This window comes from Abramis brama (genome assembly GCF_963993115.1).
Source record: "Abramis brama genome assembly, chromosome: 8".
In the NCBI taxonomy this organism is placed as follows: domain Eukaryota; kingdom Metazoa; phylum Chordata; class Actinopteri; order Cypriniformes; family Leuciscidae; genus Abramis; species Abramis brama.
This window is the reverse complement of record NC_139970.1, coordinates 10,447,136-10,466,278: the sequence shown is the minus strand read 5'-3', so window position 1 is coordinate 10,466,278 and position 19,143 is coordinate 10,447,136. Positions and strand designations below refer to the sequence as shown.

General features: G+C 38.6%; 2 protein-coding genes across 3 annotated transcripts; both read right to left on the bottom strand.

Annotated features, from left to right (window-relative positions):
* Window positions 1–841: 841 nt before the first annotated feature.
* On the bottom strand, window positions 842–18,230 carry nfe2l2a (nfe2 like bZIP transcription factor 2a). 2 transcript variants are annotated; one of them, XM_084123384.1, is made up of 5 exons: window positions 18,010–18,230; window positions 10,939–11,196; window positions 5,146–5,241; window positions 4,883–5,029; window positions 842–2,795 (listed from the first exon to the last, which is right to left on the bottom strand). In XM_084123384.1, the coding sequence occupies exons 1-5, from the start codon at window positions 18,049–18,051 to the stop codon at window positions 1,572–1,574; spliced, it is 1,767 nt and encodes a 588-aa protein (XP_083979510.1). In that variant the 5' UTR covers window positions 18,052–18,230; the 3' UTR covers window positions 842–1,571. The 2 variants fall into 2 exon arrangements, with proteins under 2 accessions (XP_083979510.1, XP_083979509.1); XM_084123383.1 differs by having other exon boundaries at window positions 842–2,792; window positions 18,010–18,201.
* Window positions 5,249–10,932, bottom strand: LOC311088971 (uncharacterized protein). The gene is made up of 2 exons (XM_084123387.1): window positions 6,550–10,932; window positions 5,249–5,988 (listed from the first exon to the last, which is right to left on the bottom strand). The coding sequence occupies exon 1, from the start codon at window positions 7,899–7,901 to the stop codon at window positions 6,984–6,986; it is 918 nt and encodes a 305-aa protein (XP_083979513.1). The 5' UTR covers window positions 7,902–10,932; the 3' UTR covers window positions 5,249–5,988; window positions 6,550–6,983.
* Window positions 18,231–19,143: the final 913 nt, after the last annotated feature.

Here is a 19,143-nt window from a genome sequence, read left to right as displayed (position 1 = left end):
TGAAAAGATCCTACATTGACGTACATATACGGGATTTGAACAGGTTGACCCTGTTTGTGTGGCGTGACTTGCTGACAATGTAGAATCACTGTAGTGTGAAAGAGAGGGCTTGGTGTGTTCAAAGGTGGTGTGTGTGTGTGTGGGTGAAAGTGCCTGGCAGTGCAAACAACTGCTCTTTACTGGTGCACTTTGTCCAGCATGGCTTTAATGAAGGCATGTCTATCATGGGATGCTGCCAAACAGTCCAGATCTGTTGCATAACACTGGGAGATTGGGGCTGTTTGGTTGAGGGAAATGGACAAAAATGGCCTTTTCACCCTCAAAGGCTTATGGTTTTGTTAAATCTCAAGAATCATGGTAGATGTTGTAAGCATGTAGTGTTTCACGGAGTTGGTGGTGAGCCAAAATGGAAAGAAAACTTAACAATTTGAGCTCAAAACCTTCTCCTGATGGATTATGATTTAATGGCGGATAATATACAGCGGCCTCAAAGTATTTGGACTCTTGAGCTACACTTAAACTGGACTAATGTCACTGCATCTGATAAAATATCTGCAAACAAAAGCCATTTTTCACCCCTCACCTTTACATCATCATGATCCAAATAGTTTTCTGTCTTCATTTACAGTGGAAAGTATTACTTTTGTAGTACACATGCTGTGCCATTGTTCTCTAAAATATATAGGTCACCTCTTTTGATACTATATGATTACTTAATCGATTTTGACTCTGCTTCCTTCTTCCTGATTGTTAATATCCACTTCCTCTTTCGCCCCATTTGTTGACCGTCATCACCAACTGTGTCATCACACACCAACTTCCATTTAAGACCACATTGGACTTTACTGGTTTAAATATTTATTTAATATAAAGCCATAAAGTCAAGAGATAAAATAGCAATAGAATAGTAAATTAAGATATAAAAACTGACATAAGTGCAGACTTAAAATGATCATAACCATTTTTAGCATACTAAAACAAGATCTATTTATGTACAATACATTTGTTCCTATCTCAATAGCAAATAAAGTATAAATGTATTTACAAACCATATAGGTAAAAGAATCTCAGAGAAAATATAAAGAAGTATAAAATCCAACAGAGATTAAGAATATTAGGAAAGTAGAATACGCAAAACGTATATAATAGTTCTGCCATTTCAACAGTTGATGTATAAGCAAAATACGCTCCTATTTAGTTGTTTCCTTTGCGTAAAACTTACACCGTGTCCTAACCAGTTGTGTGATAAGTTTCTGGAGGCGACGGTGTTCTCGTCACTAGATGCGACTAAACTGCACCAAAAATCAGAACGTAGTTGATGTTTAATGTGCAGCAAATTTATGGACCAATGAGATTCCATCGTGGGCGGAGCTACCCACCTCAATGCTGCACAAATTAAAGCCAATTGATTGACAAACTGTCCTGTGGCTGGTTTGCACAAACACACTGACGTGGAAGAGCCTTTTCTGCTTTATTGCGTCATGCCTGGTCAGGACACAGTGTTAGCAAGAGAAAAGCAGTACCAAAAAACAGAAGCAAGTGTGGAAGGAGAGAAAAGAAGAAAAACAGAGCTAGTTGTTCTTAACGAGAGTCTTTTTAAGGCGAGGAACGAGGAACACGGTGCCGTCCGCGGTGTGCTGAAGGGAGTATTCGTTGGGTGAGAAAGGCTTGCCCTGCTCGTCTCGAAGCATACCGAAGACCTCTTGGTATAGGGTACTCAGCTGATGTTTCATCTCTCTCAGACTGGTGCTACGCTCGCTCTTCTCCTTCTTCAATCGCTCCTTCTCCTCCTTCAGCGAGTCCAGCTCGTACTCCAGGCCCACGATGTTCTCCATCTTCCGCTTGCGGCAGTTTTGCGCGGCGACCTTGTTCTTGCCCCGGCGCCGGATGTCTCGGATGAGGGCGAGTTGGGCCTCGTTGAGCTGGTGCTTGGACATCATCTCGTTGAAGTCATCCACAGGCAGATTGATGATCATGTCCACGGTCAGCGGGATCTGCAAGGCTTTTGCTCTCTGCTCATCACGGGAGAGCCGTGCCTCGGAGCGCTTCTTCTGCTTGTCTTTGGTGAAGGGAGGTTTGGAAAAGCCACTGGCCTCCACCGGCTCCGTCTTTGGGTTCTTTGCTTTCATCTCCTGTTGCTCTGCAGAGGATTTCGCTGAGAGAGACGTCTGAGCTTCGTCAGTAAGGTAAACCAGCGGGAATATCTCGGTGTAATCGGACTCCATGCTTCCCGGACTACCGTCCATCTCTTCAGAGTCGGAATCACTAAAACCGAAGGATTCATCTCCGTTTAAGGACTTCCCCGGGGAGCTCGTGTGAGGACTGGAGTCCAGCGACAAGCCAGAATCAGAATCTGCGAATTCCACCATTGGTTCTGGTTTTCCTGAGCTGAAGTTTCCTGGTGAAAAGCTTTGCAGATCCATGGGGTTTACAGGAGGATCGTTGGCAATCTCGGCCAGTTGGTTGACCATATGTCCTCCGTCGCATGTGAGAGGGACGCTGTTCACTTTTGCCTCCATCTCAGGATAAAACAGCTCATTAAACTCTTCAGGCCCGAACTCGGCTCCCACATCCGGGACGTTCAGACTCATCTGGCTGAGGTTGGGCGACACCATGTTGCTGAAGGATCCATCATAGGTGTTGATGTATTCAGGAGGACACACCTCGGTCTGGGCCGACGAGAGATGGTCCATCCCGGGCAGATATTGGCTGTAGCTTGGGTTCTGTGCTTCTCCAGAAAGTTTTACAAATCCATCCATATTTAATGTGTCCTGCATCTGCATGTTGAGACACTGCTAAAAAGAGAAAAGAGAAGCATATCAACACCGCAATCAAATGTGAAGACTTGTATAAGACAAACGGGAGTTGGGAACAAAGCATTGTTACACTTGCGCATTGTCTGGGAAATTGGCAGTTACAGTTGCTTAAACTTGAGTGTTTCTACGCTTGATCGGCTAGGTAACGTTGTAGCTTGATGCTTCACTCCGTAGAATTCAGTGCATTGGGGAATGTCGACGTGATAGTCATATGAAAGGACCTTAACTTTAAACTAGGGCTGCCTCCTAATAGTCGACTAACCGTTAGTCGACTAGAAGAGGTTTGGTCGGCTAAGGTTTTATTAGTCGGTTAGTCACAAAAAAAAAATACAAATAAAATAATAATCACACAGACTGTAACGGACAGATTGTTAACGGCAGGAAATCCAAACATTCGCGTATCATTCTTCGACCTCAAATAAGGCATATCACTTGAAACATGTAAGTAGTAGCAACTTTACAAGTCTGCACGCTCTAATGCTAACCTAGATAAATGTGCGCTACTATTAGGCGCATAAGTGTTTGTGTGGAGAGCCGCTTACTGCATGACATACAGGCGCCGGCGCGATCACTTACATTTAACTCTGTAATTTTTGGTCATACAGATAGGAGTAATGCAAACTGTAAAGGGTCTACTTTTATTTTTTTAAACTCACAATAACAACAAAACGTTATGCTTTTGTAAAATAATGGTGCTTTCTGTCCATTATGTCATTCAGTGAACTTGAGCGCATCACATAAATGAACCGAAAATCAGCGCATACTTGCCTCACAGACATGAGAAATATATCTATAGAAAGCTTGAAATGTCTACTTTTAAATGAACACATTATGAAATCTGTATGAAATGTGCATATATGCGCGTCCACTACTGCAGAGATGACGAGTCAGCATTGTTGACTTGATCTCTGCAAACGACACTGACAGAAAACATTACCAATAAATTATTCAAATGTTTAGACAGTCTCCTCCTGTTTTTTTCACGACACATTCATAATCATTACGTTTGGTGGTGCGCTGTGGCAAGCTTTATGTGTGCATTTGAGTGTTGATTAGGCTATCTATTTTATATAGGCGCATTATTATGATTTATGGCTTGTTAATATAAACGCGCGATTAGTCGACTAATGCCTTAAATGAAGGGCATAATTGAGGGCAGCCCTACTTTAAACCTTTATGAAGTATATATCCCAAGCTGCCTGTCAAAGCACAGCATGAGCTCAGAGAGGGTTATCTGGGTGTTGCTCAGCGACAGGGTTTAATTGCACCTTTCTAAACCACAGGTGGTATAAACCAGATTACACAAATAAGTATCTCACAGCCTCTCTCTCTGAAAATTATGTTGAAGGGATAGTTCACCCAGACATGAAAAATCTGTCAACATTAACTCGCCCTCATTTCATTCCTATAAGACTTTCATCTCTGAAAACCAAACAAAGATATTTTTAATGAAACCTGAGATTTTTGTCCCTCCATTGAAAGTGGACTTCAAAAAGTGCATAAAGACATTGTAAAAGTGTGAGCACGGTTGAAATTCTGTTGAGCGTATTTGATGTGCTCTGTGCACTTGCACTGATCAAGGTTTATACGTGAATAAAAGCCTACATTAAATCTGTTCATCATTAATTACTTTTGCAATGTTTTTGTGAACTTTTTGAAGTGTCAAATCTTTGGTGGAATGGACTTTCAATGGAGGGACAGATCTCAGGTTTCATTAAAAATATCTTTATTTGCACATCTTATGGGTTTAGAATGACATGAGGGTGAGTAAATAATGGGGTGAATCATCCCATTAAGATTGCACATTAAGGTTTTTATATAAGATATTATATAAAGTGTTTATAGAGCTGATGGCATCTTATCTGACCAGGGTCCAAAACTAACACTAGCCAAACACAAGTATAAATTTGCTTGGACATATTAATATACCTCGCCTTTTGGCTGGTACCTTTATTTGAAACTGGAACATAAGAGTATATGCTTTAAATTGCAATGTAAAAACAATTTTCATTTTGTTCCCTGGACAGACTCCAGGGTGTTAGTGAGGTCTGTTTTAGGGTTCATACCTGCAACTCTGGGAGTGAGAGCAACTCCATCCAGGCTTGATCCAGAGAGCCTGGCAGCAAAGGATTCTGGGTAAAGGCTGGGATGTTTGCAGGCATCATGAGATCTGTGGAGGGTGGAACGGAGACATCCAGGCAAGGTGGAGCTGGCTGCAAAGACAACAGAGAAGAGAGAGAGAGAGAGACAATTAGACTGAAGTGCAGTGACATGTATAGGTGTTGTGTTGCCAAGAGGTGTGAGGTTGTTATATATATCCCGTAATTACCTCAGCTGGCTCATCTAGCGGAAAAGTCTCAGCCAGAAGCTGCATGCACTCATCGAATGACAGGGCATCACCTTCGTGTTCTGCGAAAGCCCCATTCTGCAGGAACACAGTCAAATAAAACCATTGCATTTACACACACAGCAGGACACATACAAGTAAATGCGTTTTTAAACCAGCCTTGAGTTACAATTATTAACAAAACATCCATTATCTCTGGTTACTGGTAAAGTGGATTGTGTAGATGTGGGTGTGCGCTGGATTTTTTTTTTCTGTAAATTTAATTTTGAGTGCTCTGGATGCATTAATTAAAGGTTTTATTAATGTTTTTACTTTAATTCTAATTTTCTTTTTAATTGAATGGGATGCCTGCAACGTGTTATTTCCTGTTTATCTTGCTTTATCATTGGTAATGTAGTTGTTGTTGGATTCAGAATCACTTTTGTTGAAACATTGCAAATAAAACTGAAATGTAATGTTAACATAAAACAATGTACCCAGAGTTAATGCTGAAACAATATTTCAACTACACTTCAGAAGTACATGAGGGGGGGAATAAAATAAAATGGAATAAAATATTTTATTTGAATAAAAATTACACCTGTCCAGCAGTTGAGTCACTTTTCTTTTATTTAATAGTTTAACACAATCAATGACAAAAATATACAAAAGATCATTCTTAAAAAAGTAGAAGTGGGACAGAAATGACAATCATTACAACCTTTAAACATATCATTAGTTTCAGAAGTCTGATGTCATTATAACTACAAGTGGTCCAACGGTTCAGGTTTTAAAAATCTGGCTTACATCAGACTACTGCCTCTTTTCCTCTGGGATCTCTGAAATCTGAAAAAGAAAGCATGAAGTCAATTCAGTTGCCATACATAGTCACATTAAGAAATGTTAATTCTGTTTATTTAATCTATTTTAAATCTGTTAATGCTTCAATAGAGCGGTTTCTACAATTGACATTTACAAATGGAAGCGCTATGGCAGGGGTGTCCAATCGCTCCAGCTGAGTTTATCTCGAGCCCTAATTAAACACACCCGAACCAGCTAATCAAGGTCATTAGGATCACTGATAACTTCCAGGCTGGTGTGTTGGAGCTCAACTTTGCAGGAAGAGGAATAAACACCTCTGAGCTTAAGGAAGGGATGGGAAGATTATTCAACTATATCTCAGCTCATGTTCCATGAAACTGCATAGAATTGTATTCCGAGTTTATCTTGTAGAATAAAAGAGCTTAAACTCTTTAAATATCACAACATAGCCATGACAGTCAATTTTCTCATAAACACAAGATGTAGATTTCTGTGATTGCATTTCAGTGGGAAAAGGCTAAAAACTAAATGGAGATCGGTTACATCCCTCACAGTTAATACAGATTGAGGAATATGAATGATTACCTGATAAAGCAGTATTCAGGGAGCAGGAGAGGGCCAGAGGTCAGGTGATTATGCTGTCGATGTCGGCATTATCAGGACGGTGCTTCTCATTTCTTTAACTGTCCGTCCTCATCTGCCTCACTCCTACTAAAGGCAAGAACGCAAGGTGCTGTGCAAGCAGAGTCACTGATGAAAGACATGCGCTGCTTCTGAAATCAGTAGGCACTACATTCCACCATTAAAAAAGGACGGTCTTCATGTAGTATGAATGTGTGTGGGTTATGAATGAATTCCAGACGTACTTCATCCGCCATTTTGTTACGGTCATGTGACCTTCACTGTCATTCATAAATCCTCTCCCGTGGCCTCATGGGATTGTAAAGTGTCCATCGAATGCGCACTTCAGAAATTCACTGGAAGTAGTAGGTCATCCGGGGACTTTTCACCTAGGCCTACTATTTTTCAAATACTATGCATTCAGACAATATACTCTCCCTGCTGAAAAATCCAGCATTGCAGGTCACCAGCATGAGGTATGTTTTGCATGCTGGGACGAGCATGGGTTGCTGGTTTGCTGGTTCCCAACATGGGATGCTGGTTGCTGGTTTGCTGGTTCCCAACATGAGATGCTGGTTTGATGGTTCCCAACATGAGATGCTGGTTGCTGGTTTGCTGGTCCCCAACTTGGGATGCTGGTTTGCTGGTTTCCAACATGGGATGCTGGTTTGCTGGTTCCCAACATGAGATGCTGGTTTGCTGGTCCCCAGCATGGGATGCTGATTGCTGGTTTTCTGGTCCCCAACTTGGGATGCTGGTTTGCTGGTTTCCAACATGGGATGCTGGTTTGCTGGTTCCCAACATGGGATGCTGGTTTGCTGGTTCCCAACATGGGATGCTGGTTGCTGGTTTGCTGGTTCCCAACATGAGATGCTGGTTTGATGGTTCCCAACATGAGATGCTGGTTGCTGGTTTGCTGGTCCCCAACTTGGGATGCTGGTTTGCTGGTTTCCAATATGGGATGCTGGTTTGCTGGTTCCCAACATGAGATGCTGGTTTGCTGGTCCCCAGCATGAGATGCTGGTTGCTGGTTTGCTGGTCCCCAGCATGGGATGCTGATTGCTGGTTTTCTGGTCCCCAACTTGGGATGCTGGTTGCTGGTTTTCTAGTCCCCAACTTGGGATGCTGGTTGCTGGTTTGCTGGTTTCCAACATGGGATGCTGGTTTGCTGGTTCCCAACAAGAGATGCTGGTTTGCTGGTCCTCAACATGAGATGCTGGTTTGCTGGTTCCCAGCATGGGATGCTGATTGATGGTTTTGGTTTTGCACGCTGGGACCAGCTTGGGAAGGTGCACCGTGTGCCGGTGGACCAGCATATACCAGTATGATTCCAGCAAGACCACAACAAAACTAATGTATGTGTTACATATCACTTTTTTTTTTGTGTGTATTCATAGTTAAAGAAAATACCAAAATAATTATCCTATTAATTGAAATAATTTAATAAAGTAAAACACGTTGCAGACTGTTTATTGGTACACAGTAAAATCCTCAGTGTTAAACTATCAATGTTCAGTTTCCATATGGTCCCAATCTATATACACTGAAGCAATGTTGCAGTTAGTGAAATAAACTAGATTCACTCTACAAGTGATTATTGACTGTTAGACACCTGCGGTTAACAAGCAGAAATACTGAAGATAAGAGGAACAAGGAGAACAGAACAAAAAGCAAGCAGAAACACAACAACTACAACTGACTCTCAGCCTTAGATTAAATGAACTGCAAATAAAATCAATCTCACCAGAGGATACTTAAACAACTCATCTTCAGCATGTTCACTAGTTATAAACCTGTTTGGCTTTATTTCTTTCATATGGTACATGTATAAAGGTTGTTGAAGTCTGTTTGAAGTCATCATTATGGTGATCAGTATTCCCTTTAGTTGGGCTCTTGGCCGTTGACTTTGGTTGAATAAATTTTCTTTCAGCAATTGATGAAAGTCCATGCTATCACTGTTGTCTACAATATTTCATGCTCCTGACTGCAATAACACCTTTTATGTACAGCTTTTGAAATCATTGACTGACAGCTGGATTTTGACATAAATTCCCCAAAAAAAGTCTTTAAAAACAGCAACTTTTAATTTTGAACTTTCATTGAAGTGAAGTCCCATTGAAAGAGCTCCTATCATAACCCCTGTCATTGAACAATGACATGATTATGCTGTTATTTGGCATTTTTCTTTGTATTCCTATCTCTAAATGTTTTTGTTTTGTAATGTAAACAAGCTTTTTTTTAACTGATTTGTGTACAGATCCTTTTAAACAGTAGAAAAAATCCTTTGATCCTTTGAAATGTTTCACCAGTTTGAATGTTTACTTTGTTCTTCAAAACTTCAGATGACATTGATAAATAATGGTGAACCAGCTTCACCAGCTCCGGTTTGCTTGAGAACAGCATGACTATGCCTGTCCACTAGCTAAACCAGCACTAACCAGCATCAAATTTCATGCTGGTTTATGCTGGATATTTAAGGCTGTTGACATACTGTTTTCCGGTCACGGGACACATGTTAAGACACGGGACACGGGACACATGTTGGGACACGGGACACATGTTAAGTGTGACATTCTTATGTTTGTGTCACTGGCACTTCAAGAAATCTGCTAAATGTTGTTGGAACTTTAGTCAGGCATTTCCTAATAAACATTACTAAAGCCAGTAACAATAAAAATCAAACACAAAAACCAAGCATGCAAAACAAAGGAATAGAGAAATAATAAAGTAAATGTTTGAAATCGTGCCAGAGAAGTCATGTGAATATATCAGGTGGTTCAACAAACAATACTTCTTTACAGGACGCACCTGTGTTTTCTCTCTAATAAGGAAGCATCAATTAGACTACTGAGAAGGGCACATGCAAAACCAAAAATGGGTGTTGCATAGGGCCGTTTACACCACAGTGTTTTCAACTGAAAATAGAAAACGTGTGCGTTTTGGCCATTCACTTACACGACAATGGCATTTTGGGGGCCTGAAAATGCTAGCTTATGAAAACGGGCTTCAAAGTGCAAGTTTTTGAATATGATACAGTTATTGTCTCCATGTAAACTACAAAAAACACGAATTTGGGAAAACATGGGTATCTTTAAAAAGTGACCTCGCCAACTACTGGCCTGGCATGAATAACACAGCATGAATCCAAAAAATTTGTTTTTTAGTAAATCGTTGTCGTGCAAACGTGCCTTAAACCAGTGGGCATTTCCAAACTACAATGGGTGTACTTCGTCCGCTATACTGGCAGGCCCAACCCCTAAACCACACCCCCAGTGGATTAGAACAAATCGGGTACAGCGTTGAAAATGCCCAACATAGTTTGAAAATGCCCCGCTGATTGCGGAACACCACTAGCTTTCCACAGAGATACACTTTTATGATTTTGTGCTCAACAACAACAAATCAATAGGTGTGTTTGACTCTAAGTGGTGCTGCTCAGACCGATCGGTGTAAAGTACAGCGAGAGCGATTCAAAAGCATATAGAGCCATCTGCTCTCGAACTAACTGAGCTAACTGATATTGAACGAACACCTAGTGTCAGTTCAATATCACTGTCACCTCCAATGTGTGCTGTCGGTGTGTGCTGATCCAACATACATAAACATTGAAATGTCAATCTCAACCAAAAGGTTGGTTTGCACCAAACCTCAACATTGTCTCAATGTCACCTTGCTATCTGGGCTGCTATCAAAAGTCCTAGAATTCAATGTGATGTCAAACATTTCTCATCAAATGATTCGAGCTACTGCATTACAATCATTTTATATCTGTAAACTCTTACTGTTTTTCAACCTTGAGTTCTTTAATGTCTGGTGGATTCTGATTGGCTGTCAATGTTTTTATCGTTCATCAGCTGGAAAAAAAAATCTTTCTAAAAGTCATTCCAACATGCCATTATCGTTATAGTTGTGGTGTGGACTTCACTATTCTCGATTATTAAAATGTTATAGCCTATAACATTTTAATAATCGAGAATAGTGAAGTCCACACCACAACTATATTATAGCTATCGTCATTGGTGTGAACGAGTCTTTAGCCGAAAAATTATTTTATGCAAGGAAAACTCACTTTGTACAAGATTTAAATCACGTAGTGCATCTGTGTGCCTGACCTCCTCAGGGAAAAGTAGGTGTTTAATGTCCTATACATGTTGTGTTGGGATTGTTTGCGTGTTTCCATTCCGTAGAATTGCATTTACCTCCCGAGTTCCTGTAATTATGCCATTGTGGCAGTTTCCAAGCAACAAGGCAGCTGCACCCAGTAACATGAGCGAGGCCTGTTGAGCACCTGTGTGTGTGTGTGTGTGTGTGTTTCTATGAAAGGTCTCATGGGATGGATTTGTGCATGCGTACCTGTGTGATTTCTCCGTTCGTCGTGTTGGTTTGCGCCGGAAGGCTTCGAGGCACGAACTCTCCGGTCTCCTCGTCCAGCTGGAGTTGAGCGAGCAGAGCTTTCTCCTGATCCTGCAGACGCTGCTGGCGCTTCTCCTCCTCCTGCTCACGCTGCCGGCGCAGCTCCACCTCCTTCTGTCTGAAGCTGAAGTCAAACACTTCCCTGCCCGCTCCCAGGTCCACGTCCTGCCTCCACAGGATATCTATCAGATCCATGTCCTACAGAGAAGAGGAGAGACGGCATGAGAGGCGGCACACACACACACACACTCCTGACCACACCCTGCCTGTCGAGCCCGGCCCTCCTCAGATACACACACACACACACACACGCACAATGCCAGAAAGACAGGATGAATAATACATGCTGCTTCTCCTTTTTCATCCCATCTCTGGGAAATACCAAATCACACACACACTTACATATTTATACACTCTCGGTTAGTGTTACTATTAATGTTAGTGACAGATTTAAAGGTCAAAAGGAAGGACACTGGAAAAAAATCATTCATATTTCTGAGCTTCAACTGAAAATAGCTAAAAAAAACACACATATGGGGAATATTCCCTACGTATGTGGGAAGTTGACATGTCCTGTGTGACGTGATAAATCTAAAAATATATTTTTTCTAATTATCACTATTATGCATTCTTATATTATTTGACAGACAACATTGGATATTTATTCTTTAAAAAATTAATTTGTCACACTGCAAGACTTTTAAAATCACTAGTGAATGCAAAATGTGTTTAAAAAGAAACAAAAATGGTGAGCAGAATGAGCATGTAAAAGTTTTTTTTTTAACTCAGACATTTGTGGTCATGTTTTACAGTACATCAAACACCATTCCAGTATATTCATCTATTTATGTAGCTCTTCTGGTTACCACACTTCTGTTTAACTGCACACCACAAACTGGAATTTTATATTTTGTGGTGAAACACTTTCTAGAGAGGTGCACTACACAGATCTGGAGGAGTGAGCGGCGGCTTCGGCCAATCAGCAGCGAGAATGAGACGCCTCCCGCCATGTTGTTTTAACTAGAGATCAGGGTGTCTGTCACATACAAGGACAGAGAACAAGACATATCGTTTGCGTCCTTGCCGCTGGCGTGCTGACGTGACATTGGTAGACCAACAGAATGATAAGATCGCATTATTTAGATGTGTTGTACATTGAATAAGATGTATTAGGCCTGCTTTCTTCTTTCTTTTAATGTTTCTATTATGTGCAGATGTGGACCAGGGTTATTATAGTTAACTAGAACTGTCACCATAAAAAAAAAACTTTCATTACTTGAAATAAATTAATAAAATAAATAAAATCATTTCTTTTTTCTCAATTCTTTTTTTATTTAGCTTAACTTTACGTACTAAAATAACTAAAACAGAAATAAAAACTACATATAAACTATATTTAAAAACTGATGAAAATGACAAAAACACAACAAAATAACTAAAACTTTGGCTAAAATGATAAAATAAAAGAAATTCTAAATATTAATAAAAGATATACTAGTATCACAATGATTATAAAACAACAATATTACTTAGGTTAAGTTTTTTAGTTTGGATAACTTCCAAAGCATAAAATCAAACTTAAATTGGCATTTTAGTAAATTGTTTTAGTAAGTTTAATGTTTTGATTGGTAATGAAATAAAATGCTTTCTTATTTGCATATTAAAAACATATTTAACGTCTTCATCCACTAACCTTCCCTCTTGACTAGTGCTGGGTACAATAAATAATAAACATGGATCATTGATAAATACTTTTTTACATTTAATACTTAAGTACATTAAACTTTTACACAAGCACTTGATTGAAGTACTTTGTCCAGGACGGGTTCAGAATCAGAATCAGATCCTTAGACGTCACACAACCATCATCACTGGTGATAAAACCAGATATCGACAGATTAATATATATTAATATATGGCCATTTGGAGATTCATCTGAAACCCTTCCAAAACCTTCTGACAGGCTTGTCAATGTATAATGCACATTTCCTGTTTTCAAGTTAAGAGTAAAATATATTTTGGATAAATATTGTCTGTTTGTTTAATTGCAGCAATCTTGCTTTTGTCTCATTAGCCAATAAATTCATTAAAGTGTTAGTTCATCCAGAAGGGACAATTCTATCATAATTCGAACCCGTAAGACTTCTCATAATCGAAACACAAATAGGAATATTTTGTAATATTCTCTCATCCTCTTTTTCCATCCATTGAAATTCCACGGAAGTCCATATCAGAAGTGATATGAGCTGAGCTGTTTAAGTCTTTACTTTATATTACGGTCACTTTATATTTAATTTAGGCTTTAATTTGAATATAAATATTGATGAGCGCACATTAAATATGGTGAACGGGAGCTGAAACAGCGCGTTTGACACATAACAACAAAACTCATTGGTTCTCGCGCATGTTTGAGCTTCGTTTATCATATTTGGATTCAATTTTCATATGGATTCATATGGATTAATTTTTGGGTGAACTGTCCCTTTAAATTGTCAATCATCCACTCTGCACTCGAGCTTGACTGCAAAATGGTACATTACCCCTGTTCAAATATTATACATCATCAGATGAGACATTTATAAATGCTGGTCATTAAAATTCTTCCCAGGCTGAGTGACAAAAATATTTATGAAACCTTGGCCTCAGACTTTCTTGATTGATAGTTGCAGGAACTCGAATCTTCATTACATCAACAGTGTCTGAGAGACGAGTAACTTACACTTTAACCTCCTCTAGCATTTATTTACAGAGGCCAAGCTTTGCAGAAGCGTCTGCAGTTCTGCATGCATCTGTCCGTGAGCTCGAGCATGTGACTCGAGTCTGGAGAACCTCGGCTTCCTATAGTTTGAGATCACAAGGCCCCGGGGACTGAACAGAGAAGAAGTGTGTACTGACGGAAGAGGAACTGAGCACTTTTGAGGAAACATTTCTCTTTTGCAATTCTGAATCAGACATCAGCATTGACATCATACGATGTTACCATGTGACTAAACAGCAACAAATCGAATCATTTAAAGTCTTTATCCGGCACACACTGTAAAAACTGCTGGGTTGTTTCAACCAAACATTGGGTCAAATATGGTCAAACCCAGCCGTTGGATTACATTTTTAAATTGCATTTTTAACCCAACGTTTGGTTTGGGTTTGTCCATATTTGACCCATAATTGGGTTGAAATGAGTGTACAAATGAATTCCTGATCTAGATAAATGTTATAAAATCATGCGACTGATTCCATAACAATTAAGTGGATCAGAGAGTGGCGTCAGATAGAGGCATGCAGCGACATGCCCGTCTCACACACACACACACACACACACACACACACACACACACACACACACACACTCTCTCTCTGGATAACTCCAGATAACAGACGGGGTGGAGACACAGAGATGATGAAACATCAAACCACAATGATAATAAACGGGCCGCTCTCACGAGAAGACTGAACTCGACACACACACACACACACACACACACACACACACTCTTCCTCCTCCATGAATGAAGAATGTGTTTCCGACTGTTTAGTTTGGATGTTTGGATCTCTAAAGAGCCTTTCATATTTCTAACCATATCCTGCTGTTCACAAGCGCATTACAGGAGCATATGTTCTCAATCTGATGATGGTGAAAAACAAAACAGGAACCGCTCATCCAAAAGTGAAAATATTGGGGCAGGCTATTAGTATTATTACCATAATCATCATCATCATCATTATTATTGTTATACTAAATGATTATTTTTTCTTTTTTATTATCCTTTCTCCTGTGAAACACTAAACAAGCACTTCTGTTGTCCACACAAAATGTGGATGGTGATTTTTTTTCTGCAAACATGACAATAAATATCTCATAAAAGCAGTTCATACTTGTACACTATATTTAAAGTCCTTTAATTCCTTTTCATCACAAACAGCAAAAATGAGGCTGACATTCGGGTTATTATTGTTAACTAAACCTATATATATATATATATATATATATATATATATATATATATATATATATATAATTTTAATAATATAATATCATTTTAAATATATAAATATATGTAAATAATAAAAATAAAATATATATTATTTTTTGACACAATAAACTACTGAAATGAAATAATTAAAAAATATTTTTTATTTTTAGCAAGATGCCAAGGCAACATTTCTCATTTTCATTTAAGATGAAGTACAAAAATACCTAATATAGTAAATAAACTAATATGAAAAACTTAATTAAACTATATAGACATATTCAAACTAAAACTTTACTAACTAGAATTAAAAAACAAAACAGAAAATATATATAAAAAAAACATTAATTAAAATCAATGATACGAACACTGAGCCCAAGACTGAGTGTTTCACAGAAAGAAAAGCATTAATAATACGGGCCTGGATGACATGAAGGGAAATAAAGACCATTTGTCGATGAACTGCTCCTTTAAAATGCAAAAGGCTCTTGGCTTATTCCTGGAAGCAGTATTTAGTAAATATGATCCGTTTACTGATCGCAGTTTGTGTTTGACCTGATGTATGATGAAGCTTGATCACATCACTGATTATGTGTTATATTAAACATCAGTCGAGTAGTGTTGCGTGTGTGTGTGTGTGTGTGTGAGTATCGCAGTTGCATTAATGTCACGGATGGGATTGTATTTAGGAGTGAAAATAATATCCAAGACACACCTTCACTACATAATTTATAGTGTTCAAGTAATCATTATCCAGGTTAATGGAAACGGGAAACCAGAGCTGTTATTAAAACTGCAAAGTTTCCTGATAAAGAAGAGATTTTTTTCACGCCGGTCTCACTTCCTGTTCCTCTCCGGACTGCGGGAATGTGGAATAAACCACTGTAGGAACAAGAGCACCTTGTTCTCTGTGTCTTTCTTCAGGCACGTAGTCGCCATCCAAACCGGTTTACCAGTGTTTCAGAACAGGTGAACTCTCACTAAAGTCATACTAATGCTCAGGTGTTTAGCTGGACCACCCACTTTATTCTAGAGCAGGGTCGTCATCGTGGGGGGGGGGGCGATATATTACAGGCATCTGTATCTCATAAAATTACTTAAACATAATCCCCTTCAAAATATTTAAATGTGTGCTTTGGGCATCAGCACACACATTTATACAGAGTTTTGGGAACAGTTTTTATTAACAATTTTGTTAATAAAACTTTATCACGTTATATACTGCCGAACAGATCATTAGGTGGCCTATAAACACACGGCACATTAATTAATATGGTGTCACGTGACTTTAAAGCATTGACCGTTTTATATGTTTGATAAAATCTCATCGAACTTAAAAATATCTTAGCTTGAAAGGCTGTGGGTTTTAAATGCGTCAGATATCTGTATTAAACAGGGGTTTTGTCTTGACCAGAACTGTATCAATCTAACAATTAAACACGGGATCATCATGATCAACTGAATCCAGTGCCATAAATTATTTAAAAAAAAAACATTTTCTGTAAATTTACATAGGATATAAGCTTATAAACAACAAGCTCCTACTAAATGACAACTTAAAGGGATAGTTCACCCAAAAATATGTGTGTGTGTGTCTGTGTTTGTGTTTCATAAATGTTGTCTGTTTAATCTGAATGTTTTATTCAGTGTTTGTTCATATTTACCGGTTTGCAAATAACTGCAAGAGAAAGAAAAAAATCAAGAGAAAATAAAATGGCTCAAATAAAGATTGACCTTCTGTGATTAGCAATCAATTTTCTGAATGTCAAGTGTTTGTTTATGAAAAATAATTTGTAAGAATGTTAGGCCCTGTTTTATCCAGTTTTACACTGGAAAAAATAATTGTACCTGTAAAAGACTGTAGAATGCTACAGTAAACACCTAAAGTAAAAAAAATAACAAATAATTCACAGTAAAAGCACATTTCTCCATGTAGCAGATCACATTTTATGTTTTTTTATTTTAAAACTTAAATAGTTTCTCTTTAATTGTTTTGCTATCAGTAATGTACATTAGGGTTTATGTTCCATCTTAGGTTGTTAAATGAATATTTATTGCATTATTTTATTGTTGTGTGTGTTGTAATGATGGTGTTTTGCTTGTATAGTATTTCCCTATTTGACTTGTTATGATGGATGTCAGTATAAAAAGAGCTCATGAAACCTTTATTCATAGCCTATAGTTTCATGCATTCACTAAAAACACTACTGGTCTATTCAGCATTATGTAATGTTTGTCAGTGGCAGGTTTTTTTTTTTTATACATGCTAAGTGCTACCAAAACTCTATAAAAACTTTTTTTTTTTTTTTTTTTCAGTTAGGTATAAAGAATGACAGTAGCTGTGAGAGAGATTAATGTCTTAAAGCTGAGGATCACTTCTTTACGTCAGGACACAAGGATAAAATAAACAGACACATTCCAGATTGGGTCCGCCTGCTATTGTGCAAGGCGCCGGTAAGCGCGCATGCGCAGAACGCGAGCGCGCAGACGCGTCTGGATCACACGCACAAACATCACAGCGCGACGACGCACATCTCATGACACAAGTTTAATCGAGTGCCAGATTCGCCTCACATCAATATACATTCAGCACACATACATTTTTAATATGTATTCCTTCCTTTCGTTCGAGTTCAATGACTATGCAGAATTCTGGGTGAAAAGATTAGAAACGGGAATGAGGAAACGCCTTCTCTAACACGGACTATATATATAGATATATAAATGACGTTTCAACTATTCCACCATGTCATGAGTTATGGAAATGAACAAAATAGCCTCGATTAATCTCATATTGAAACTTTAAAACACGCAAGGCTATTAAAAAGTCGCATGGAAGTGAGAGTGTAACGCGCTGGTAACACAAATGTGACAAGAGCAATAAATACATCACATAACAGGTTCAAAGGGCAACATGATGTAACATCATAGTGAAATTACAATTAATAATTTTAGTATTATTTTCATACTATTAAAACAGGCTACTATAACATTGTTGTAACATTTGTAACGCTATTAGTTATTGTAGTTAAATATCATTTACCTGTTGGCTTTGGTGCATTTTAGGCATTTCGATCTCCATCATGTCTGAGAGGATCTCTCCTCGTCCGCCGTAACTCCTGAAGTGATTTATTTGTTTGTAATCCTTCACAGCGAAATAAAATATGGCTTGAAAATAAATACGTCCGATTGTCAATGCACTTGTGAAGGAAACGCTGCTGTCTGACTGAGGAGTTATGAAAATTCACGGAAAGCCCCAGTCATTCGATGGCTCCGCCCATAAACCACGCTGACCAATAGGAAGCGCTTGCTGATACGCTGCGGTCTACGCCCCCTTTTACCTTTTATATGCTGTAAACCTTCTGAATGTGAACTGAACCTTTATTTTAACTATAACTCTATAGAGTTCTCTATAGACTTCTCTATCTTTAAAAACTTTGATAACACTTTAACATAAGTATTCTACATATTTATTTGAAATGTATCTTAATATTTGGGGTTTATTAGGCTACATATGTTCAAATATGTTGCCATTTATTTTATTTATATAAAAAAACAATAGGGTTAATCAACTTTTGTAACAACTCCCTCAGGAATGTTGCAGGAACCAAAAATTGTAGGCTCTCTCTGGGTACAGAGAAAGACACGTGATCTTGATGGAGCAGATTGTAGCACCTGCATGTACTTTCTCTGGGCGAACCAACACGTACAATCAAAAGACGCAATAAAGCCCATGATTTGAACACACTAGTACGAACTCTCGTGACCTGCATGTCTATCTGTCTGTCTGATAGCGCCACCTGCTGTTCGCCCTTAAGCTTTTAATGTCAGCTGAGCCTTTTTCCACGGTGTAATTAATCTTCAACCTTTTAAACCATTTAAGAGTTTATAATTATACAACTTTTAACTAAACTAGCGTTGAAATGTTGCTTGGGTTAAACAAATGGATGACCGATTTGGCCTGTGTGTGAATGATCTGACTGCACTGATGCATGGGGTGTTTAAAGGTTTGAAATGATCACCTGACAAAATTACTCTTGTTAAAAGATCAACCCACAACGTGACACTTCAGTCAAACTGTCAACTGAGTGCAAAGTGTACTATGTGTATAAAGGCTGTTTCATCAACTATATGGGCACTTTTGGCCCTCGGGACTTTTAAAAAGTAAACTTTCACT